Source organism: Onychomys torridus, chromosome 1, assembly GCF_903995425.1.
Source record: "Onychomys torridus chromosome 1, mOncTor1.1, whole genome shotgun sequence".
NCBI lineage: Eukaryota > Metazoa > Chordata > Mammalia > Rodentia > Cricetidae > Onychomys > Onychomys torridus.
Window position 1 is genome coordinate 76,665,315 of NC_050443.1, and position 25,368 is coordinate 76,690,682.

General features: G+C 44.3%; 1 protein-coding gene across 2 annotated transcripts in view; it reads right to left on the bottom strand.

The window, feature by feature from the left end:
* Window positions 1-3,509: 3,509 nt before the first annotated feature.
* Aamdc (adipogenesis associated Mth938 domain containing) overlaps window positions 3,510-25,368 on the bottom strand; it is a 35,350-nt gene continuing 13,491 nt past the window's right edge. For both annotated transcript variants that reach the window (XM_036200620.1, XM_036200628.1), the window contains 3 exons: window positions 13,777-13,926; window positions 6,849-6,944; window positions 3,510-3,689 (listed from right to left, as the gene is read on the bottom strand). In XM_036200620.1, coding sequence (XP_036056513.1) covers window positions 3,549-3,689; window positions 6,849-6,944; window positions 13,777-13,908 — 369 coding nt within the window. In that variant the 5' untranslated portion in view covers window positions 13,909-13,926 and the 3' untranslated portion in view covers window positions 3,510-3,548. The remainder of the gene's footprint in view (window positions 3,690-6,848; window positions 6,945-13,776; window positions 13,927-25,368) is intronic.

Here is a 25,368-nt window from a genome sequence, read left to right on the forward strand (position 1 = left end):
ACAAGCATGTATGTAGGCAGAACACTGTATACATAATAAATAAATAAATCTTTAAAATGTTTGTAAAATAAAAAAATTTTAAAGATGCCTAATTGGACCACCCATTTAGCTCAGAGCAAAAAAATCAGCCTTTTAAGGCTATTGCTTTAACATCAGCTAGGGTAGAATGATTTTATTTCACTATAGATGTGATAAATACAACATCTAGTAAAAGTCTAGTTCAGGCAGGCCAAGTAAATCTGGTGAGCTAATAGGCATTTAAGTATCTTTTCCCATTTATTTATTATTTATTATGTGTATGAGTGTTTTGCCTATTGTATGTCTGTGTAATGTGTGAGCAGTGTCCATGGAGGCCAGAAGAGGGTGTCAGATCTCCTGTGAACTGCCCTGTGGGTGCTAGAATTCCGAACCTCTGGAAGAGGCCAGCTCTTAGCTGCTGAGCCTCTCCAGAGACTCAGCTTTTGTCTCCGTGGTGGTGGTGTCCTTCCTAATTTTCTTCCCATTCTGATCAAACTAAATTTACCCTTTCTTTATACTTGTAACTATTGTGGGGTTGTCTATTTCTTCCACATAAAATTCTAGGGATGGGTCGGTACATGATCTTACTATGTAACTCTGGGTGACCTGTAACCTGTTATGTAGACCATGCTGGCCTGGGATGTGTGGTTTTCCCCTCCTCACCTCTACAGTGCTGGATTACTGTGTGTATTGCCCTGTCTGGCTTTTCCACATATCTTTAAGAACTGTAAATTGGCCGGGCGGTGGTGGTGCACACCTGTAATCCCAGCACTCGGGAGGCAGAGCCAGGTGGATCTCTGTGAGTTCGAGGCCAGCCTGGGCTACAGAGTGAGTTCCAGGACAGGCTACTCAGAGAAACCCTGTCTACAAAAACAAAAACAAACAAACAAACAAAAAAAAACTGTAAGTTGTACCTCTCCAGACGCCTAGCATCCAGCAACAACTGGTCCTAAGAATTTTTTTTTGAGACAGTTTCTCTGTCCTGGAACTCATTCTGTAGACCAGGCTGGCCTTGAACTCAGAGATCCACCTGCCTCTGCCTTCTGAGTGCTGGGATTAAAGACATGTGATACCACTGTCTGGCAGGTCCTAAGAAATTTAGTAATAGATTTTCAGTAAGTGAGCATGGGAGATAATTGCTGAGTAAGTGAGATCGTGCCACTGGCCTCCAACATCCTATAAATCTGTAAAGTAAGAAGATGCTATGTCATAGTCATAAAACGGAACTAGTTGCTTTATCTTGGCTCCACTGATGGAGTGATGATGGCAATGATGCTTTTGGTTTATTGAATCCTTAACACATGCCAGACAATGAGAGCAGAGTTTCTGCACGTTATCATACAATACCTACGTTGCCACCAGGTTCTGACAGACAGAAACAGTGAAACTGAGGTTGTAAGTAAAGGTCCTCCCAATGACTCACAGAGAGCTGTACTCACAACCAAGGCTAGTCGACAACAAAGCCTATGCTCACAACCATCTTCCCGCTGTGCTGCTACTTTGAAACAGGATCTTGCTATGTAGCCCAGCTTAGCTTCAAGCTCAACTCCTGCCTCTGCCTCTGAAATGCTGAGTTACAGCTATGTGCCACCATACTCAGTTCCAAAGAGTTCTTTAAAAAGGAAAAACGCGGGGCTGGAGCGATGGCTCAGAGGCTAACAGCGCTAACTACTCTTCCAGGGACCTGAGTTCAATTCCCAGCACCCACATGGTGGCTCACACCATCTGTAACTCCAGTTCATAGGCCCCAACACCTTCTTCTGGCCTCTCACTCTCGTGGTACACAAACATATATACAAAACGTCCACACATCTAAAATACAATTTTTAAAAATAAGAAAGAAACAAAAACAAGGACGCTGATGGTTTAAAGTTCTCTCCATAGACTGAGGTTTCACAAAGGCCACCCGTTCTATTAAATAGGAGGGAAAAAGAAAAAACTGTCTGAGCCTGTGAACAGTGTGCTGGCTAGTTTTTAATCAACTTGACACACGTTAAGGTCATCTGGGAAGAAGGAATTGTTTGGGTTTTTTTGTTTTGTTTTTTGAGACAGTTTCTCTGTGTATCCCTGGCTGTCCTGGAACCTACTCTGTAGACCAGGCTGGCCTCGAACTCAGAGATCTGCTTGCCTCTGCCTCCCGAGTACTGGGATTAAAGGCGGGAAGAAGAAATTTTAATGGAGAAAATGCCTCCATAGGATTGGCCTATAAGCGAGTCTATAGGACATTTTCTTGATTCGTGACTGATATGGAAGGGCCCAGCTCTCTGTGAGTGGTGCCATCCCTGGGCAGATGGTCCAGGACGGTGTAAAGAAGCAGACTAACCCAGCCCTGGGGAGCAAGCCAGTAAGCAGCTCTCTTCCATGGCCTCTGCATCAGCTCCTGCCTCCAGGTTCCTGCCTTGAGTTCCTACCCTGACTTCTCTAGGTGATGAACTACAAGCTGTAAGCTGAAATAAACCCTTTCCTCCTCAAGTTGCTTTCGGTCATGGTGTTCATCACAGCAATAGAAATCCTAAAACAGACATCTACTCCATCCCCAGCATTTTATATTTAGGGGATCTGAGAGCTGTCTGGCTTAGTCTAGAACCTGCCTCAAAACTAGCTGTGGGCTTATTTCCGCTGTCACTCCAGTGTTCTCGTGTTTTGTTGATGTCATCCGCACAAAGATCTTCCATGAGCACATATGTGAAATAGCATCCATCACTCATCCCACTTTTCAAGACTGATTTTATATACAGCCTTTATCTGTTGACTTACTTTCTGCCCTAGCATATAAGCATCATGAAAACAAATCATTTTTGCTATTTCTCTGGAGCCTACAGCAGGGTCTGGCATATAAGGTGCTTTAAAAATAGTTGGGTTGGGCTGGGTGGTAGTGGCATACACCTTTAATCCCAGCACTTGGGAGGCAGAGGCAGGCAGATCTCTGTGAGTTCAAGGACAGCCTGGGCTACCAAGTGAGTTCCAGGAAAGGAACAAAGCTACACAGAGAAACCCTGTCTCGAAAAACCAAAATAAACAAACAAACAAATAAATAAATAAATAGTTGGGTTGGGCATGGTGGTACATGCCTTTAATCTCAGTACTCACAAGGCAGAAGTGGGCAGATTTCTGTGAGTTTGAAGCCAGCCTGGTCTACAAAGCAAGTTCCAGGACTCTACATAGCCAGGACTGTGTAAAGAGATCCCATCTCAAATCCACCACGCCCCAAGCCAAACAAAAAAGTTGGATTAGTGGGTAAAGGTTCCAAAGCATTAACTGCGGTGAGATCTTTAATGCTCTGAACTTTTTCAACCTCTGTTTTTGTATGAAGTTTCTTATACTTTCAATATACTACATAATCCACTACTAAACCTCAGTAAATAGCTCTCTCTCTCTGATCTAAGCAACCTGAAGGGCAGGAACTCTGCATTAGTCATCTGTCAATGTACCCCAAGAACGTACACCCATGTCAACATGCATAGTAGAGGCTGCTGCGGAGAACGGTAAGAGACAGTCAAGGCCTTGTTGCTTTATTCCCTGTGCCTCCATCAGCAGGTGGAATGGAAGACGCCTCCTACTCTTACCCCTTGGGCAACCAAGGCATTATACTCCTTCACTGCCTGCTCTGTCTGGAGGACCCGCACATCAATGCCTTGTTTCTGGAGGTACTCCACAGTGGATGGAGGCACCTGGAAAGAAGGGAAAGATGAGTGAGAAGGGGAAGAGGGGCCTCAGAAACTTCTTTTCCTGTCATAAGGCAAGTGTATGTTACAGAATTAGACAGAGCACCTGTCACCTCTCAGTCACCCAGTGTGTCACCACTCAAAATTTGGCAGGGAGCCCCAGTGAGTTTCAGAAAAGCTCCCGAGGAGCTGGGGTCCTACTGCAGTGGTTCAGAGTGTGCGTGCATGCATGAGGGCCTGAGTTCGCTCCCCAGTACCAGGGTAGGAAAACCAAACCACATGTCTCACACTCACGCTTTAGCCCTGGTGGAAAGGGAAGGGGGAATGTGGCCTTCTGACTCAGCCTTAGGTTGAAGCCCTTCTAGCAGTGTGATGATGAGTAAGGAATCAAATTCAGCACTTACTTCTGAGTTGATAAATCAAAGATAGATAGTCAAGCCAAGCTCACAGGGTTGTTAAGAGAACCGAGTTGAGGTGCAAAAAATGTCTAACATGGTGCATAGCCCATGCTGTGTAAATTTCTGAGGTTTAATCAGTGCAACTTAAGTCTAAAGTCAAACTTGCCAGGTGCCAAGCCACAAGATCTTCCACTAGCTTTTAAATGTGTTGAACCTTGAGGTTTCCTCTCCTGTAAAGCAGGGCTGACAATACTTAAATCGCAGGGTTTGTATGAGGATGTTCATTGACACCCTATATACTCTGCAACTCAAATGTCTTCTCAGAGTGCACAGTGGAGGCTGGTATGGAGGAGAATGGGCCACTCATAAGCAACTTCTCTCTCTCTTTTAAAAAAGATTTATTTATTATGTATACAAGTGTTCTACCTGCATGTAGGCAGGCCAGAAGAGGGCACCAATCTAACTACAGATGGTTGTGAGCCACCATGTGGTTGGTTGCTGGGAATTGAACTCAGGACCTCTGGAAGAGCAGCCACTGCTCTTAACCTCTGAGCCATCTCTCCAGCACAAGCAACCTCTCTTAAGGTACCATTTTGCTTACAGTATTTATCTGAAGTTATCTAGTTTGGGGTGTTTTAACTTTTTAAAAAATTTTTTTATATTTATTTTATTATTTTATGTGTATGGTGTTTTGTCATGGACACTGAATGCAATCAGTGCACAGACATACATGCAGGCAAAAAGATCTCTGTGAGTTTGAAGTCAATCTAATATACATAGTAAGTGAGTTCAAGGATAGCCAGGGCTACTCCGTGAGACCTTGACTCAAAAGACAAACAAAGAAATGGGATATCATCTTTATAAGTGTATTTATGAATAATTAAAGTATTTTCTACAGCTCAGACACTGTTCCAGGCATTGAAGACACTGAATAAATAAGGTGAATGAGGTTTTGTTATCACCATCAATTAAAAAGCATGCAAGAGGGGGCTGGAGAGATGGTTCAACCGTTAGGAGAACTTGTTGTTCTTGCAGAGGACCCAGGTTTGAGTTCTAATACCCACATGAAATCTCACAAACATCTGTAACTCCAAGCCTGGGCATCTACCCGCTTTTGGCCTCCACTAGACACATATATAGTGCAAAGATGTTCGTGCAGGTGAAACAACTATACAGAAAATAAAAATCAATAAGCATTTTTTAAGCCACAAATATTTAAAATTTTTAATTTAATTTCGTGTGTATGGGTGTTTTGCCAGCATGTATGTCTATGCACCACATTCATACCTAGTGCCTTTGCTGACCAGGAGAGGGTATCAGATCCCTAGATCTGGAGTTAGAGATAGTTGTGAGCCATCGTGTGGGTCCTCTGTAATGGTCTTAAGCCCTGAGTCATCTCTTCAGGGCTGCTTCCTTCTCTGCATGTAAAGCAGTAAGCTAGGCATAGTGGTTCACGCCTCTACTTCTGGCACTTAGACGGTAAAGGCAGGAGGATGACGCAAGTTCCAGACCAGTCAGGGGTACAGAGAAAGACCCTGTCAAACACTAAACAAAAATAAAAACGATGACAACTGGAGATGGAGCCGGGTGGCAGTGCTGCACGCCTGTAATCCCAGCACTCGGGAGGCAGAGGCAGGTGGATCTCTGTGAGTTCAAGGCCAGCCTGGTCTACAGAGCTAGTCCAGGACAGGCTCCAAAGCTACAGAGAGAAACCCTGTCTTGGGAAAAAAAAAAAAAAAGAACTGCAGATGGAGCTCAAGGCAGAGTACTTGCCTAGCATGCAAGAAGCCCTGAGTTAATCCCTAGCATGGCATAAACTGTGTGATCATGAGTACTTATAATCCTAGCATTCAGGATGTAGGGGCAAGAGGCCCAAACGTTCAAGGACCAAATATGTGCCCCAAATGTGCCTCTTAATGGCTTTTTCAGCAAACAACAGACCCCATGTTTAAGAGGGGTTCTACAAGAGTATGTCACCTACTGACACTGTTGCTGCCCTGTGAGCACACACATGTTCACACAGTAATAAAGAACAATGCACTGCTCAGAACGGATTCCTGCTGTTGACCAACACATGACTGACTGACTGGATAACTGTAGAGCATGAGAAATTCTGGAACTGAGAATTTGTGAGAGATAGTTGAAACACAATCAGGGTTGGGCATAGACTTGGAAAGCTCCCATTCTGACAAAGTGGAGTAGTGTAGCTGCTGTGGAATATCTTTCTGTAAGCTGTGAATATGTGTCGCTCTGATTGGTTGGTAAAATAAAACTGCATTGACCTATGGCAAGGCAGCTTAGAGGTGGGTGGGAAATCCACGCAGATACACAGAGAAGAAAGGAGAGGAGAGAGAGAGAGAGAGATGCCAGCTGCCACAGCAGCCAAAGAAGAAGATGCCAACAGACCAGTAATGCCACAGCCATGTGGCAACTTATAGATGAATAGAAATGGATTAAGTTATAAGAGCTAGCCAGCAAAAATCCTGCCATAGGCCATGCAATTGGTAATATCAAACCTCTGAATGATTGTTTTATGAGTGGCTGAAGGACCACAGGGCTGGACAGGAACTCAGGACGGGGATGGGCGGAAGCTGAGAAACCTTCCGGCTACAGTAGGCAGCTTAACTCATCCTAGGCCATTTTACTGCTCATCGAAATGAGAAAACATGATATGTAGAGCTGAATTCCAAGGAAGGAGATATCTATGGAAGCTAAGGTCAAGGGATAAATGTCTGTCCTCAGAAATGTTGTAGACAGCAGAACCTACCTTCAAGGCCTCACTCATTCCTCTGCCTATCACAAGAGTCTTCACACCCTTCTCAGCGACTTCCTTTACATCTGCAGGCTGCACCCCAGGAGAATGCTGGATATGGAAGAGAAAGAAGAAGGTACCAATCTTTGTTTACAACAGAATTACTTTTTAAATTTTTTATTTTGCCAGGCAACGGTGGCACGTGCCTTTAATTCCAGCACTTGGAGGCAGATACAGGCAGATCTCTATGAATTCAAAGCCGGTTTGGTCTACAGAGCGGGTTCCAGGACAGCCAGAGCTATTACACAGAGAAACCCTGTCTCAAAAACAAACAAAACAAAAAACAAAAAGCCAAAAACAAACAAAAAAAGATTTCAAGTTAGGAAACAATTAAGAATCCTGGTCCTGGGAATGTAAGGAAACAGAGAAGCCCTGCCCCCCAAATAAACAAATAAACAAGTAAATAATGACAAGAAAAGCAAAAGGAAAGGTAAGCACAAAAGCCTCCATTTTCACATTACAGATAAGGAAACTGAAGCTCGGAAAAAAGACACCTCTTGGTTCAGATGACGCAGCTGGCAAGTGGCAGAGCTGGGATCTGAACTCAGACACACATTACTTCTGTTATAATGACTGCTTTTTACTGGAGAAACCTCCTTGAAGCTTGAAAGAATGAAACATAATGGCAAATAGAGTTGGGCTAAGCCCAGCAACTGGCCTATGTAAGTCCTATTTTTTCCACAGGAAAATCTCCCTTTCTGCTGTGGATATCGCTCTGTGTAAATAAAGTTCTGATTGGCCAGTGGCCAGGCAGGAAGTATAGGCAGGACAAGAGAAAAGAGAATTCTGGGAAGTAGAAGGCTGGGGAGACCCGCCAGCCACCGCCATGAGAAGCAACATGTAAAGACACTGGTAAGCCACAAGCCATGTGGCAAAGTATAGATAAGCAGAAATGGGTTAATTTAAGATAGAAAAAGTAGATAACAAGAAGCCTGCCACAGTTTGTAAACAATGTAAGTTTCTGTGTGCTTTCTTGGTTGGGTCTGAGTGACTGTGGGACTGGCGGGTAAGAGAGATTTGTCCTGACTGGGCCAGACAGAAAAACTCCAACTACACCTTTCTATCCCTTTCCTCTCCCTCCAGTGGAGCTAAGGGCAGAGGCAGGTGGGTCTCTGTGAGTTTAAGGCCAGCCTGGTCTCCAGAGCCAGTTGCAGGCCAGCCAGAGCTACATAGTGAGACCCTGTCTCGAAAAAACAAAATAAAGACAGCAAAAGAGAACTTGTTTCTTTTTCAGAGGAGCCAGCGTTGAGTCCCAGCACCCACGTGGAGACTCACGACTGTCTGTAACTCCAGTCCCAGGGAACCCAATGCCTTCTTCTGGTGTCTGTGGATACTGCATGCAAGGGTTGCACAGACATACATGCAGGCAAAACACCTATGCAGACACAATAAAATAAAAATTAAATTAGAAAAGTGCTTATGACTTAAACTTGTTTATGGATTCTTATTTTATGTGAAATGTTCTGCCTATATGAGTATCTATGTACCACGTGCACATCTAGTGTCTATGGAGGGCAGAAAGTAGTATCAGATCCCCTAGAAATGGAGTTACAGCTATTGTGAGCCACCGTGTGGGCACTTAAATTCAAAAACAGGTCTCCTAGAAGAGAAAGAAGTGCTCTTAACTCCTGAGACATCTCTTCAGCCCCAGATTGTAATGTGTGAAATGATTGTAAAATTGGAAAAGGAACATATTCACATGATTACAACTATTGATTAAAGACTATAAAGGATTGGATCCGATGTTCTTCTCAGTCCCACACTCTGTGATCAATCCTAGATCACCTTGAACTTAAGAAACATTATTTAAATAATTTCTTTTTTTTTTCCCCTGGAGCTATGACCACAGTGAACGTTTACTAGAATTACAGACCAGGATTGGAGAACTTCACTTTCCTTAAATAAATGCATTTATGTGGATTATTGGGCAGTTACTTCATTTAGCAAAGACTAGCAACTGTTTTGAATAAAGCCACAATCCCCAAACTCTTGGGGCTCACATTGTTTCATGAAAAGTAGAAATAGTGCTAGATAATGCTAGAAATGCAGTGAAAGGTTGTGAGGCATGCAAAACTACAGTCCTCTGGAGATGAGGACTAGAGCTAGCTGAAGCCGGTCAGAGCTGTTTGATCCGTGGATGCATGTGATGAATTCAGCTGCTGCTGCTGTCCTGCAGGCCCACAGTGTCTGTACTGAGCAATGAAAGATAACAGCAGGGGCCTGTGGATCCAAGCATTGGCAGTAATTACTCCTGCGTCTTGTGGAAACCTGGAACTGGAGCATCACACTGTTATCAAGGCATCTTCAACCCGTCCTCAGCTCCTGTTTGCTTCCAGCTCCTCAAGGCAACCGAAGCGCTCATTGAGCATGACTCTGTTCTTTAGTGAGAGGCTTTTCTCATGCAGCTGAGGGCTGTAAAGCTCAGTTTTTTTCTTGGGGGAAAGCTATTAGTTGTAGAACAGTGTCTTGACTGCTATCCATTAGAGCAGCCAGACAAGAGGATTTTATCCTTTGTGGTTCAGAAATTTTATGATCAAGTTGAAAAGGAAACATGCTTAAATTAAACTTTCAAGGAATCATTTCCTTCTGCCAAAATTACAGGCTTGTGAATGGACAGTAGGAGTACTATTAGCTGGCTGCACTGTGGTAAAAGCAGACTCTTCCAGGGAAGGTTCCAGATTGCTAGACTGTCCCTGGAGATACTGAGGGAAGGTTCCAGATCGCTGGACTCTGCCCCTGGAGATACTGTCTGAGGGAAGGTTCCAGATTGCCCTGGAGATACTGTCTGAGGGAAGGTTCCAGATCGCTGGACTCTGCCCCTGGAGATACTGTCTGAGGGAAATTTCCAGATTGCTGGACTCTGTCCCTGGAGATACTGTCTGAGGGAAATTTCCAGATTGCTGGACTCTGTCCCTGGAGATACTGTCTGAGGGAAGGTTCCAGATTGCCCTGGAGATACTGAGGGAAGGTTCCAGATTGCTGGACTCTGTCCCTGGAGATACTGTCTGAGGGAAGGTTCCAGATTGCTGGACTCTGTCCCTGGAGATACTGTCTGAGGGAAGGTTCCAGATTGCTGGACTCTGTCCCTGGAGATACTGTCTGAGGGAAGGTTCCAGATTGCCCTGGAGATACTGAGGGAAGGTTCCAGATTGCTGGACTCTGTCCCTGGAGATACTGTCTGAGGGAAGGTTCCAGATTGCCCTGGAGATACTGAGGGAAGGTTCCAGATTGCTGGACTCTATCCCTGGAGATACTGAGGGAAGGTTCCAGATTGCTGGACTCTGTCCCTGGAGATACTGTCTGAGGGAAATTTCCAGATTGCTGGACTCTGTCCCTGGAGATACTGTCTGAGGGAAGTTTCCAGATTGCCCTGGGAGATACTGAGGGAAGGTTCCAGTTGCTGGACTCTGTCCCTGGAGATACTGAGGGAAGGTTCCCAATTGCTGGACTCTGTCCCTGGAGATACTGAGGGAAGGTTCCAGTTGCTGGACTCTGTCCCTGGAGATACTGAGGGAAGGTTCCCAATTGCTGGACTCTGTCCCTGGAGATACTGAGGGAAGGTTCCAGTTGCTGGACTCTGTCCCTAGAGATACTGAGGGAAGGTTCCAGTTGCTGGACTCTGTCCCTGGAGATACTGAGGGAAGGTTCCAGATTGCTGGACTCTGTCCCTAGAGATACTGTCTGAGGGAAGGTTCCAGATTGCTAGACTCTGCCCCTGGAGATACTGTCTGAGGGAAGGTTCCAGATTGCCCTGGAGATACTGAGGGAAGGTTCCAGATTGCTGGACTCTGTCCCTGGAGATACTGTCTGAGGGAAGGTTCCAGATTGCCCTGGAGATACTGAGGGAAGGTTCCAGATTGCTGGACTCTGCCCCTGGAGATACTGTCTGAGGGAAATTTCCAGATTGCTGGACTCTGTCCCTGGAGATACTGTCTGAGGGAAGGTTCCAGATTGCTGGACTCTGTCCCTGGAGATACTGTCTGAGGGAAGGTTCCAGATTGCTGGACTCTGCCCCCTGGAGATACTGGTCTGAGGGAAGGTTCCAGATTGCCCCTGGAGATACTGAGGGAAGGTTCCAGATTGCTGGACTCTGCCCTGGAGATACTGTCTGAGGGAAATTTCCAGATTGCTGGACTCTGTCCCTGGAGATACTGTCTGAGGGAAGGTTCCAGATTGCTGGACTCTGTCCCTGGAGATACTGTCTGAGGGAAGGTTCCAGATTGCTGGACTCTGCCCCTGGAGATACTGTCTGAGGGAAGGTTCCAGATTGCCCTGGAGATACTGAGGGAAGGTTCCAGATTGCTGGACTCTGCCCCTGGAGATACTGTCTGAGGGAAATTTCCAGATTGCTGGACTCTGTCCCTGGAGATACTGTCTGAGGGAAGGTTCCAGATTGCTGGACTCTGTCCCTGGAGATACTGTCTGAGGGAAGGTTCCAGATTGCTGGACTCTGTCCCTGGAGATACTGTCTGAGGGAAAGGTTCCGATGCCCGGAAAGGGAGTTCCAGATTGCCCTGGAGATACTGAGGGAAGGTTCCAGATTGCTGGACTCTGCCCCTGGAGATACTGTCTGAGGGAATTTCCAGATTGCTGGACTCTGTCCCTGGAGATACTGTCTGAGGGAAGGTTCCAGATTGCTGGACTCTGTCCCTGGAGATACTGAGGGAAGGTTCCAGTTGCTGGACTCTGTCCCTGGAGATACTGTCTGAGGGAAGGTTCCAGATTGCCCTGGAGATACTGAGGAAGGTTCCCAATTGCTGGACTCTGTCCTGGAGATACTGAGGGAAGTTCCAGTTGCTGGACTCTGCCCTAGGAGATACTGAGGGAATTCCAGTTGCTGGACTCTGTCCCTGGAGATACTGAGGGAAGGTTCCAGATTGCTGGACTCTGTCCCTAGAGATACTGAGGGAAGGTTCCAGTTGCTGGGACTCTGTCCCCTGGAGATACTGAGGGAAGGTTCCAGATTGCTGGACTCTATCCCTGGAGATACTGAGGGAAGGTTCCAGATTGCTGGACTCTGCCCCTGGAGATACTGTCTGAGGGAAATTTCCAGATTGCTGGACTCTGTCCCTGGAGATACTGAGGGAAGGTTCCAGATTGCTGGACTCTGTCCCTGGAGATACTGTCTGAGGGAAGGTTCCAGATTGCTAGACTCTGTCCCTGGAGATACTGTCTGAGGGAAGGTTCCAGATTGCCCTGGAGATACTGAGGGAAGGTTCCAGATTGCTGGACTCTATCCCTGGAGATACTGAGGGAAGGTTCCAGATTGCTGGACTCTGCCCTGGAGATACTGTCTGAGGAAATTTCCAGATTGCCTCTGGGAGATACTGAGGGAAGGTTCCAGATTGCTGGACTCTGTCCTGGAATACTGAGGAAGGTTCCAGATTGCTGGACTCTGTCCCTGGAGATACTGAGGGAAGGTTCCAGATTGCTGGACTCTGTCCCTAGAGATACTGAGGGAAGGTTCCAGTTGCTGGACTCTGTCCCTGGAGATACTGAGGGAAGGTTCCAGATTGCTGGACTCTGTCCCTAGAGATACTGTCTGAGGGAAGGTTCCAGATTGCTGGACTCTGTCCCTGGAGATACTGTCTGAGGGAAGGTTCCAGATTGCCCTGGAGATACTGAGGGAAGGTTCCAGATTGCTGGACTCTGCCCCTGGAGATACTGTCTGAGGGAAATTTCCAGATTGCTGGACTCTGTCCCTGGAGATACTGTCTGAGGGAAGGTTCCAGATTGCTGGACTCTGTCCCTGGAGATACTGTCTGAGGGAAGGTTCCAGATTGCCCTGGAGATACTGAGGGAAGGTTCCAGATTGCTGGACTCTGCCCCTGGAGATACTGTCTGAGTTGTAATCTCATTGTCCCTTGCCTGAGCGAACAGCTTCTCCACTGATCTACTCTACCAGGGCCCTGGCTGCTTTTCTGTCACGGTATGGTGGAACTTCTCACAACAGTTCTCCACAGTGATTTTAGCCTCCCTCATTCCAGCCTTGGGCCACAGGAGCCTGAGTTTCATTTTAAACAACGCTCCATGATCCACTAATAGGGGAGGCTGAAAATGTTCTTCTGCTGCATGCTTGCCCATGACCAGCACTCTCAGGAATGGGAGGTCCTGTGGGGCAGTGCGTAAGATTCAGAACCAAACTGTACCAGGTCTAAGTCCTGCACCTGTGATATAGGGTGGACAAGGCCCACATACAGCTTTGTTTTAAGGGCAAACTACATGTCAGGAAGGATCTGGAACTCCCAATGCCCACTTCTCATCTCAAGGTGTGTGTCTAGGTCTCTTTCCTCTCAACCAAGCCAGTAGCCTGATCTGGCCTAGAATTTGCCCCTTAAGGACTGAATTCCCAACAACAAAAAATTAGACATTGCCAGGAGCTGGGGGTGCGGGATGGAGGAAGTGGTATTGGCTGCTCATAGTTGTGGGGCTCTTTGGGAGCTAATAAATATATCTTGGGATTACTATTATAGTAACTGTACAAGCTTATGAATATACATGGAATTTTGGGTCTGTTATATTACATTGTGTAGTTTGTTGGGTGTGTATGGGTGTTTTGCCTACACGTATGTCTGTGCACCATGTGATTGTCTGATGCTGGAGGAGGTCAGAGGAGGGTGTCAGACACCCTGAAACTGAAGTTACAGATGCTTGTGAGTTGCCATGTGATGCTGGGAATCGAATCCAGGTCTTCTGGAAGATTAGCCAGTATTCTTAACTGCTGAGCCATCTTTTCAGCCTTACATTATGCACTTCAAAAGGACAAGCTTAATGGTGATGAATATACTCAGTAGAGAAGAGGAAGACGTTGGCTGTTCAGAAGGTTGGAGGTTACTTGGTCAGCCTCCGGGAGGGTCAACCAATCTAATCACCAGAGTCTTACCTCAGTGCCTGTTTCTCTCCAGTCCCAAGCCCGACTGCCTCCTGGCCATACTTTGCAATCCTTATAGGTTAAGGTAGAGCCTTGTACTTTCATTTGTCCCCAAGAGAGGGAAGCAATTTCAGGGGAAGCCATAGGTAACTGAGCTGAAATCTGAAATTAAAAGAAAAAGACAGGAAGTCAGCCACTAAGGTAAGTTGAAACCACTCTAAAATTCAGAGACAGACGCCCCAATTCTCCACAGGAGGTACCCTTCTCTAACACGATCCTTACCCCATTGTGAATACAGGGCTTTACTGAGCACTTCTCTAAGACATAGACAGTATTCTTGGCATCCAGAATTGTGAAAGCATGGAGAGCAGAGATGACCATTATTCTGAAGACTCCAGAGGTAAACCTCAGGATAAAGTCTGAGAGTGTAGATTTAGCAGGGTGTGGGGGTGCATGACTTTATCCCAGCTATGGGAAGGCAGAGGTAAGTGGATCTCTGTGAGTTTGAGGACACCCTGCTCTACAAAGTGAGTTCTAGGACATCCAAGGCTATTACACAGAAAAACCCTGTCTCAAAAAACAAATAAACATGGGGCTAGAGAGGTGGCTCATCAGTTAAGAGCACAGGCTGCTCTTCTAGAGGTCCTGAGTTCAATTCCCAGCAACCACATGGTGGCTCACAACCATCTCTAGTGGGATCGGATGCTCTTTTTTTTTTTTTTTTTTTTTTTTTTTTTTTGGTTTTTCGAGACAGGATTTCTCTGTGTACCTTTGGAGCCTTTCCTAGAACTTGATTTGGAGACCAGGCTGGCTTTGAATTCACAGAGATCCGCCTGCCTCTGCCTCCCGATGCTGGGATTAAAGGCGTGCACCATCACTGCCCAGCCAGATGCCCTCTTCTGGCATAAAGGTATACATGCAGATTGAGCACTCATTCATAAAATAAATGAATAAATCTTTTAAAAAATTAAAACAACAACAAAAACAAAACAAAATAATAAAGTGGAAGAAAAGCCCAACACCTTGATTTTGAAAAGAAAACAATTGTCTCTAGAAATAAAATTAAAGACCTACCATAAACTGTTAAGTGTTTATTCATACAAACTACTTTATTTCAGATTAATGCAGCTCCCAGGAAGTCCCCTATCCACATTCTGTAAGCACCTAGGTTCAACTAAAAGCAAATAGGCTTCCTGTGACTGTAGAATAAGCAAGTGATTGGTAAACTAGGCAGGGACCTAAATTCTCAAAGTTGGAGAGAAGGTTGGAAAGATAGCTCAGTCAGTAAAGTGCTTGGTGTGCATGAGGACCTGAGTTAGATCACTAACACCTATGTAAAACAAAACAAAATAAAAAACCAGACCTGGCTGCATACACCTGTAATTGCCATGCTGGGGAGGCAGAGACAGGAGGATCCCAGAGGTTTGCTAGCCAATCAATCTAGCTGAATCTTCAGGTTTTATATTCAGTGAGAAACCCTTCTCAAAAAGATAAGGTGGAGAGCAATTGGCAGCCTCAATGCTCACATGTATAGCACACACTAATACACACACACTAACACACACACACACACACACTAAAATTCACAAAAGGCGACACAGTCACAGAGGCTTGTATAAACTCTCCACATTTTCCAAGTAGACCAGAAACCATGAGCCTATATTCCAAAGACCTGGATAGCTTAATTCACAGGAACATTACAAGCTGATAATGCCTATATTACATGAACAAAGAGAAGCACATGGCATAAGAGGTAAACAGATATAAAAACAATAAAACCAAGTGAGATTTTTAATTAATCCTTCAGTGCACACTTGGATCCAAAATTCTTGCCATCTCAAGGTGTAGGAATACTGAATTAATTTATGGCTGAACACTAAACTATACAGACATAGAGGAAACCCCTAGAAAATCAGTCTTTACAGGTAGATGTCTTAGTTCAAGGCCAGCCTGGTCTGCAGAGTGAGTTCCAAGAGAGCCAGGGTTACATAGAGAAACCTTGTCTCCAAACACCCCCACACCCCCAAAAAAGCAGGACAGTGGTGGAGCATGGCTTCAATCCCAGTGGAAGCAGATGCAGATGGACCTCTGAGTTCAAAGCCAGGCTCGTCTACAAAGTGAGTTCCAGGAGAGCCAGGGCTAAACAGAGAAACCCTGTGTTGAAAAACAAAAAACAACAAACCAACAAACAGAAAAACAGCCTTTAAAGTAAAAATAAGATGAATCAAAATATAGGGCTGAACTGGTATTCTAGTGGCTATACACTATATGGGATCAGAAATAATAGCTTTAGTATTGTGGTTTGAATGTCTTCCAACTTTTTGTGGAGATTTAATTGTAGCAGTTATTTTGGTTTTGGGTTTATCAAAACATGATTTCTCTATGTAGCCCTTGAATTCACAGAGATCCACCTACCTCTGCCTCCTGAGTACTAGGATTAAAGGTGTGAGCCACCACTGTCCCAGCTAATTATAGCAGTTTTAAGCGGTTTTTAATTTGTTCTATTATTCATTTATTTAATTTATTTATTTTGAGACAATGTTTCTCTAGTGTGAGAAACCCTGTCCTGGAACTCTTATGTGAACCTGGCTGGCCTGGAACTCACAGAGATCCACCTGCCTTTGCCTCCCAAAAGGAAGGAATTTGCCACCACACCAGGCTTCTTTGTTTTGAGGCAGGGTCTGAGGAATCTCAACAGGCCTTCAACTCATTATATAGCTGAGGATGACCTTGATTTTCTGATTCTCCAACCTTTACCTCCTAAGTGCTGGGAGTATAGGCTTGTATGTCCATATCCAGTATGTTCTGTGGTGCTGGGGTTCAAACCCAGGGCTTTCCACAAGCGAGGCAATCACTCTACCCCTGTTTTTGTTTCTTTGAAATAGGATCTTATGTAGTTCAGGGTAGTCTCGAACTAGTGATCCACTTGCTGGGTAAGACGTGGGGCTTCGAAGAACTGATAAGGCTACAGCTATGAGAGCTCTGCCCTTCTGTGTTTCCATTTTTACTTTTTTAAAAATAAACTTTATCATAAAAACTTGCATATAAATAAAACATCACACAACAAAACTCTGGTGTACTATTATTGCAAGAGTAAGTTGTTCCTGTAAGTAGGTTCCTTACAAAAGGAGGAGTTTGACCTTTTTATCTTTTAAATTTTATGTTTGTGTACAATCGTGCCTGTGAGCTTGTTTGCACATGAAGAATGTGGATGCCCATGGAGGCCAGATGAGGCTGTTGGATCTGCGGGGCTGGAGTTATGGGCAATTGTGAGCTATCCTATGTGAGTGCCGGGAATTGAACTTAGGTCTTCTAGAAGAACAGCAGTTGCTCTTAACCACTGAGCCATCTCTTTGCCCCAACCCTTTTCTTGCCCTCTCTTTGCTCTCCTACCATATGATAGATAACCATAAAATGATGCAGCAAGAAAGCCCTTTCAAGGGATGCTTCTTAATCTCAGGCTTTACAGCTTCCAGAATGGTAAGAATACATTTCTGTTCAGTTATAATGCCTAGCCTCAGGTCATCTATTATCACAATATAAAACAGGTTAAGTCACTTAGTATAATCAAATGATCGTACACCTAAAACTTTCAAGACTTCCTTTATTATCTAAAATGTCCAGTTTTCAACAAAATATTATAAAATATTTTTAAAACCCAAAAAGTGTAAACACTCTCAGTCAAGTAAACGTACCTGAGTGTCCTCAGATCTATGATTCCAAATTTAATAACGGTATGAGGACAATGATTCAGTTGACACACAATCTCAAGAAGGTGACATTTGGACCAAGCATCAAGGGGATATTCTAGCATGTTATGGTTCTGATGTGGCTGGTTTGTGCCGGCTGTCAATGACAAGCATGGAGGAAAGGAGGCCTTTCAGAATGAATTAACGCCAGCAGCTCTGATGGCTGGGTGAGAAAAGAGACCCAGCAACGCAGGCCTCCAGACCTGAGACATGCGCCCATTCACACACAGCGACTAAGAAACGGGACACGATGGCTCGGTGAGGCAAGGGGCCACCACTGCTGGCCGAGTTCTAGCTCCAGGACCTTTACGGTAGAAGAGAACTGACTCCTGAAAGCTGACCTCTCATCTCCACACATCCACCTCCCAACCCAAACAAATACTAAAGTAATAAACTGAAAAATACAAATTGTTTTCAGAGCCCCACATATCCTTTTATTTAGAATATTCTATCACTTTATTATGTTTGAGACCAGTGTTATTTGTCAAAAACTATGAAACTTTAACAAAAGGGGATCAATGTCTTTGTCATGAGATTGCTAAATTTTCAAGAGTGTAGGTTACCATAAAGTAGGTCAGCTTCTGCCAGGTGGTGGTGGTGGCGCACACTTTTAATTCCAGTACTCGGGAGGCAGAGGCAGGCAGATCTCTGTGAGATCCAGGACAGGCACCAAAACTACACGGAGAAACCTTGTCTCGAAAAAACAAAAACAAAAAAGTAGGTCAGCTTCTTCTCTCCCTTTTTGGCACCTGCTAGATTCCAGTTCTGCTCTTCCGCCATATATAAACACCATGGGGTGCTCACTAGGAACTGAGCAGCCACTAACCACACATGTAGAGGTCAGAGAACCACTTGTGAGATTGGGTGCTCTCTTTTACCATGTGGGTTCTGGGGACTGAACTCAGGTCCTCGGGCTTGCCCACTGAGTCATCTCACCAGCCCCCAAGTAAACTTCTTTATAACTACCCAGTCTCGTGAATTCTGTTATAGCAACAGCATGCAGATCAAGACAAATGGTAAATGCAGCCAATAGGGGTTTGTAATGGTCAGGGTCCTCCAGAAAAACAGAAGCAGGAGATTACATATATATTAAGTTTATATTATTTATTTATATATTTGGTTTTTTGAGACTAGGTTTCTCTGTGTAACAGTCCTGGCTGTTCTGGAACTTGCTCTGTAGACCAGGCTGGCTTCGAACTCACAGAGCTCTACCTAGTTCTACCTCTCAAGTGCTGGGACTAGAGGTGAGCGCCATCAAGCCCAGCCGAGATTTCTTTTTTAAAGTCAGGGTCTCAAGGAGCTCAGGATGGCTTCAAACTCACTGGGTAGCCAAGGGTGACCTGGAGCTTCTGCTCCCCCTGCCTCCACTTCTCCAGTGCTGGGATTGCGAGTGTGTGCCTCCAGCACCGTCCTTGGTTTGTGATATTAAAAGGCGGAAGGAAATGGCTCACACAATAGTAGGGGTTGGCAGATCCAAAACAAGTAGAAAATGCTGGTTGGTTGTAATGTCTAGGAGAAGAATGGTTGAGTGTCAAGAACTTATTTCTTCTTCACTAAGAAAACATTAGGCCAGGTGGTGGTGGCAGCGGCGGCGGTGGCGCACGCCTTTAATCCCAGCACTTGGGAGGCAGAGGCAGGTGGATCTCTGTGAGTTCAAAGCCAGCCTAGTCTACACAGAGAAACCCTGTCTCAAAAAACCAAAAGAAAAAAAAAAAAAGAAAAAGAAAACATTAGTTTGCTTTTAGGCTTTTCACCTAATTGGATGAGGCCCAGTCAGAGAATCAAGGACAATCTTATCTAAGTCAAGGAATCGTGGATGTTAGCTACATCTACAAAGTAACTTCATAGCAGCACTTAGGGTAGTCTCTGGTCAGGTAACTGGACACCAGACCACATTGAAGTGTGAAGTCAACATAAAGCAAACGATCCCAATTGATTCTTCTTTATAAGATAACATATGATTTGTTTACTATCCTGCTGAAGCTCTCTCATGTGTTACTATAACCTGTGCTTTCTGTAACCATGCAGATGGGAATAAAAGTTTGAATGAGTCGGGCGGTAGTGGCACATGCCTGTAATCCCAGCATTCAGGAGGCAGAGGCAGGCGGATCTTTGTGAGTTTGAGGCCAGCCTGGGCTACAAAGCTACACAGAGAAACCCTGTCTCAAAAAACAAAAACAAAAAACAAAGTTTGAATGAGTAAATTAAAATGGCAATTGTTAACTGCAGAAAAATCACAAGACAGCCAGACTAGGTATAGAGAAAAAAGTCATTCAAAGATATTCTCCACTTGTTTATATTCATTTTAGAATCTACGAATGTTGAGCTTTCTCCTTGACTTAGCCAACCTTGCAAGAGAGAAACTGGTATGTTTATCTTTGGCCACCCTGAGGCTGAATAACTTCTACATTCCTGAGACGTTCAGTCATGATACCATTAAAGGCAAATTTCTCTTTTAAATTATGCGTTTCTTTTTGTCATAAAAATCAGTAATGCCCTGAACAGCAGTCAGTCAGTGTCTTCCTACAGTTGAGTAGACTTTTGTATGAATATAACCCTTAGTCCCAGCTGAAAGTAAGTCTTCACCACCAGGTACATCAGCAAAGTTGAAATACAGGAGGTTCTGGAGCTACCCGTGTGCAAGTGGTAAGCAGTTAAAATTCTTGTGGAGACCACCCAGATGGCCTTGTCAGGAGGCCACAGTGAGGAGAGATGACAATAAGTGAGGGGGAGATGTTTCTCTCCATGTTTGGTACTCTGCTGGGGCATGGGCCCATGATCCAGTCTTTGTCAATTTCCTACTTCTCTCTCCTAAGTACATAACCTTCAGCAAAGACAACTGCAAAGTCATACTTTTACTCAACACCACTTACCTACTAATGCGACTTTGCTACTTCAATTTCTAAAGAGTCATTACAAAATACGTACCCGAGAAGATAAGCATACTGCTTTGAGTACTATGCAAGAAAGACAAATTTAAAACACACAACTTGTTTTTGAGGCCATATAGTGCACTATAGAAGAGAAAATATACCCATTTTCCCAGGCATAGGGGGCTCTCCTTTAACACTGTCAGAGGTAGACAGAGCTCTGTGAGTTCAAGGCTAGCTGACTTTACACAGCAAATTCCAGAACAGCCAGGGCTACGTAGAAGGATCTTGCCTCATTAAACATACAAATAAATAAATAATCTAACAAAGTATTTCTTCCTTTTTCATAAATATTAAAACTTAAAACTTAAATTAAAATTTTAAAACTTAAAAGGCTGAGCATGATGGTGTATGCCTTCAATCTCAGCAGCTACAGGGGCAGGATAACTGAGGCCACCTAGGGTTACATAGTGAGACCCTGTTTAAAAAAAAATTAACTTGTTTTTTGGTACGTGTGTGTAAGTGCACACCATGTTTATGTGGAGGTTAGGACTCCTTCTGTCCTGGCATTTTGTGGAGTCCTAGGATGGAATTTACATAGTCAGCCTATACCCGCTGAGCTGTCCCCATGAAAAACCTTTTTTTTTTTTTTTGGTTTTTTGAGACAGGGTTTCTCTGTGTAACAGTTTTGGCTGTCCACATTGTAGACCAGACTGGCCTCGAACTCACTGAGATGTACCTGCCTCTGCCTCCCAAGTGCTGGGATTAAAGGCGTGCGCCACCACCACTCAGCTCCCATGAAAACATTTGAGAAGCAGCACTATGAATTATGGGAAATAGTAAATTGGTATGAGCAGAGGATGTCTGTATCTGTACTTTGAGGAATGTGCTATGGTCTCTAACACAAAATACCACAGGTGGCTTAAATGACAGAACTTTCTGTTCCCACTTTGGAGAGCTATAAAAGAATGTTAAGATGCCAGCAAGGCTGGTTCCTGGTGAGACCTCTTTATGGCTTGCAAATGGACACCGTGCTATGATCTCACATGGCTTCCTTTCTTTCTTTTTTTTTTATTCTGGGTTTTCCCTTTATATTTTATTTATTTATTTGTTTGTTTGTTTGTTTATTTGAATGCTGAATGCCGTTTATTGAAGGTGGGAGGAGGTCTTAAATACAGGCTTAAAGCACAATGGGAGAACCCCGGAGGGCAGAAGTTCACTACTGATGTTTTACAATCTTGCATCTAAGCTGTTAACGCCCAATATGCTGGATACACAGACAAGGAGCTTCCCTTAAGCATTCAGGAGGGTGGAATCTCGTAGGGAATTAGCATAGGGAGGATATCAAGGTCAAGGGCAGCAAGCAAGGCAACAGTTACCCAAAACGGGCACCAGGGCCTACAGGTACCCCCTTTTACTAAAAAATGAGCTTCTGACTTAGGTTGCGTGGGACATCAGCAGGTCACCTTAATCATTATGGAGACACTTGTCACATGGCTCTTTCTATAAGCATGTACATTCCAGTGCTGCTTCCTATCCTTTGTTTAAAAAATATTATCTTTACTTATGTGTATGTGCATATGCCTGCATGATTGTAGTGCACTAGCTGTATGCAGGAGCCCAAAGAGGCCAGTAGAGGGCATTGGACCCTTTGGAACTAGAGTTTTGAGACACCTCGTGGGGGTTGGGAACCCACCCGGTCTTCTGCAGGAGCATTGAGCAAGCGCTCTTTTCTGAGGAGCCTTCACTCTAGTTCCTTTCTGTAGGGCGAGGAGGAAGCTGGAAGCCAAGTGAGTGATATCCCGAGTGAACGCACAGCCAAACAAGGATCAAGGCCTCAGACTCACGGGAAATTGGCAGAGCCTGCATTCCTTATCCAAGTACAAGTGTTTACAGATGACTAAAGAGTGTGTACAAAAATTAGCAACCGTAGCTTCCTTCTCCCTTCTTCCTGTTTTCCTACGGAGGTTAGCTGCCCCCCCATCCCAATGCTGTCCGAAATAAACACACGGGGTTCAGAACTGTTGAGGTAGTTGGTACTGCTTCCTCAGCGTGAGCGCCACCCAGCTGACGCCAGCTTTTCTGTGCTCTTGTACACATCACTTTAGCTTTACTGTCCCTTCCGCTTCCCCTTGCCATCCGCAGTCAGGTTCCTAGATCCAAGCCACAGCTTCTCTGCACCTCTCCCCCTTTTTTTTGAAGACTGGCTCTCACTATATAGTCATGGCTGATCAGAACTTGATCAGAAACTTGCGATATAGACTGCTCTGGCCTAGAGCTCACAGAGATCCTCCTGCCTCTGTCTCCTGAGCTTGGGGATTAAAAGTTTGTACCGCCATGCTTATTATTATTATTGTTATTATTATTATTATTAATTTTATGTGTATGGATGTTTTGCCTGCATGCATTTCTGTGTACCATGAACATGCCTGATGCCTACAGAGAATAGAAAAAGGGGTCAGAGCCCCTGGAACTGGAGTTACAGACAGTTGTGAGCTGCCATATGGGTGCTGGGAATCAAACCAGGTCCTCTGGAAGAGCAGCCAGTGCTCTTAACCACTGAGGCATCTCTTCAGCCCCCATTTTACATTTGTATTATATCAAACATTACAAAGATGTTTGAAATCATTCTGGTTTGAAATTAATGTTTAAAAATCCATCCTCGTAAGTCAAAAGCCAGTGTGTAAAATATATCCTAATAGTAACAGTATCCATATGAACAATGAACAAATTTCGGAATAATGTGCAAGGGGCACACTACAATTTTCTGATATGGAAGGTAATATTGTAGGGTTGAGTAGCCTTAAGAGAGTTGAGATCGGAACGTAGGTCCATCAGACAATCAATCCTCTCACCACACTGTCCTGATACTAGAAGCAGGCTTCGGCAAGTAGGTTGAACTGCCTCTAACATCCATTCCCTCTGCACGAAGGAAGAGGTGGAGCTTTTCTCTTCCACTCAGTTGGATAAAATGCTAATGAAGGATTACAACGCTTCCTTACTTGCTACTCTTTGTTTTGAGAGCTTCTCCGTGTAGCCCAGGCTGGCCTTGAACTCATACAGATCCGCTTGTCTCTGCCTCCCTAGAGGGATTAAAGGCGTGAGCCACCATAGCCTGGCATATGCTTCTCTTGTAGGAATTTCATATCCTCTAATTCTTCAACCATCCCACTTATTTAGTCTCTTGTTGGGAATGAAATTGTTTCTTCCTGAATTTCTTTCTTAGTCATTTCTCTCAGAGCGAAAGTACTAGAAGCACATGATACAGCTGTGAATTTGATGCTCTAAAAATTATTTACCTGTCCGCTCTGTGTTTACCTTCATGTATTTATTTATCCAGTTCCTGCCTATCAGTGAAGGGCTCTGATGGCCCAATGAGGAAAGTGCCAGATGCACAAAGCTGAAGATCTGAGTTCAAGTCCCAGAATCCATGTGAAGACAGAAAGAGAGAAGTGACTCCATAAAGTTGTTCTCTGGGGTCTGTAAGATGACTTAGTGGACAGAGGTGATCGCTGCCACGTCTGAGGGTCTACATTCAATCTCCAGAATCCATATAGTAGAGAGAACCAACTCTCACAAGTTGTCATTTTATCTCTACAAGCATGCCAACATGCACACACACACACACACACACACACACACACACACACACACAAACACAAATACACACCTTTAATCCTAGAACTCAGGAGGCAGCGGCAGGTGGATTTCTCTGATTTCAAGGCCAGCCTGGTCTACAAATCAGTTCCAGGATATCTAGGGTTATTATACAGAGAAACTCTGCTTCAAAAAACAAAAACAACAAACAAAATAAAAAATAAAATAAAAAATGTGTCGGGTCTCCAGACACTTTATGTGCATGTACACACCTTAAATAAAAAAAAATAAAATAAAGAATAAGAGCCCACCAATGAACTCTACACTTGTGACTTAGATCTAGACTTTTCCTTCTGCCAGGTGGTGGAGGCAGAGGCAATGCATGCTTTAATCCCAGCACTCAGGAGGCAGAGGCAGGCAGATCTCTGTGAGTTCAAGGCCAGCCTGGTCTACAGAGAGAGATCCAGGACAGTTAGAGCTACACAGAGAAATCTTGTCTCGAAAAGCCAAAATAAGTAAATAGTATATTTTTTATTTTGTTTGTTTTTAATATTTTTGATGGTATTATAAAGACTTTTCCTTTGGAGGATGGTATCTTGCTATATTGCCTATCCCTTCTGAGTTGGTAGGATTATAGGTAAAGCTACCTTACCTGGTTAGAATTATCTTAAGTTCAAATTTGGATTGTTCTTTAATATATTTGTTAATATATTAAAATGTACTTGATTTCTGGGATTTTATTTAGAATCCTACAAACCTGTTAATCCTAATTGTTTTTATTTAAAACTTTTTTTTATTCCTTAAGTTTTTTTTTTAAAGATTTATTTATTTATTATGTATACAGTTTTCTGCCTGCATATATGCCTGCAGGCCAGAAGAGGGCACCAGATCTCATTACAGATGGTTGTGAGCCACCATGTAGTTGCTGGGAATTGAACTCAGGACCTCTGGAAGAGCAGCCAGTGCTCTTAACCACTGACCTATCTCTCTAGTCCTCCAAAAGCTTTCTTATTCGGAGTTTGACCATGCTCCAGTGAGTATATGATCAACACAAATTGGACTTGTGGTGGTGTCCCCCCCCCCCCCCCCCCCAGACAGGGTTTCTTTGTGTAGCTTTGGAGCCTGTCCTGGAACTGGCTCTGTAGACCAGGCTGGCCTGGAACTCACAGAGATCTGCCTGGCTCTGCCTCCCAAGTGCTGGGATTAAAGGTGTGTGCCACCATCCCCGCCTGGCTCATTTTCTTCCTTTTATAGTTGCCCTGGCTAGAACCTCCTCTCCAGTATTAATACAATTGATATAACTGAGTGTACAGTACCGTCTTGGTCTTTATTTTTGGAAGAAAGTATCAGTGTTCACCACTAGTATATTAATGTGTGATTTTTTAAAA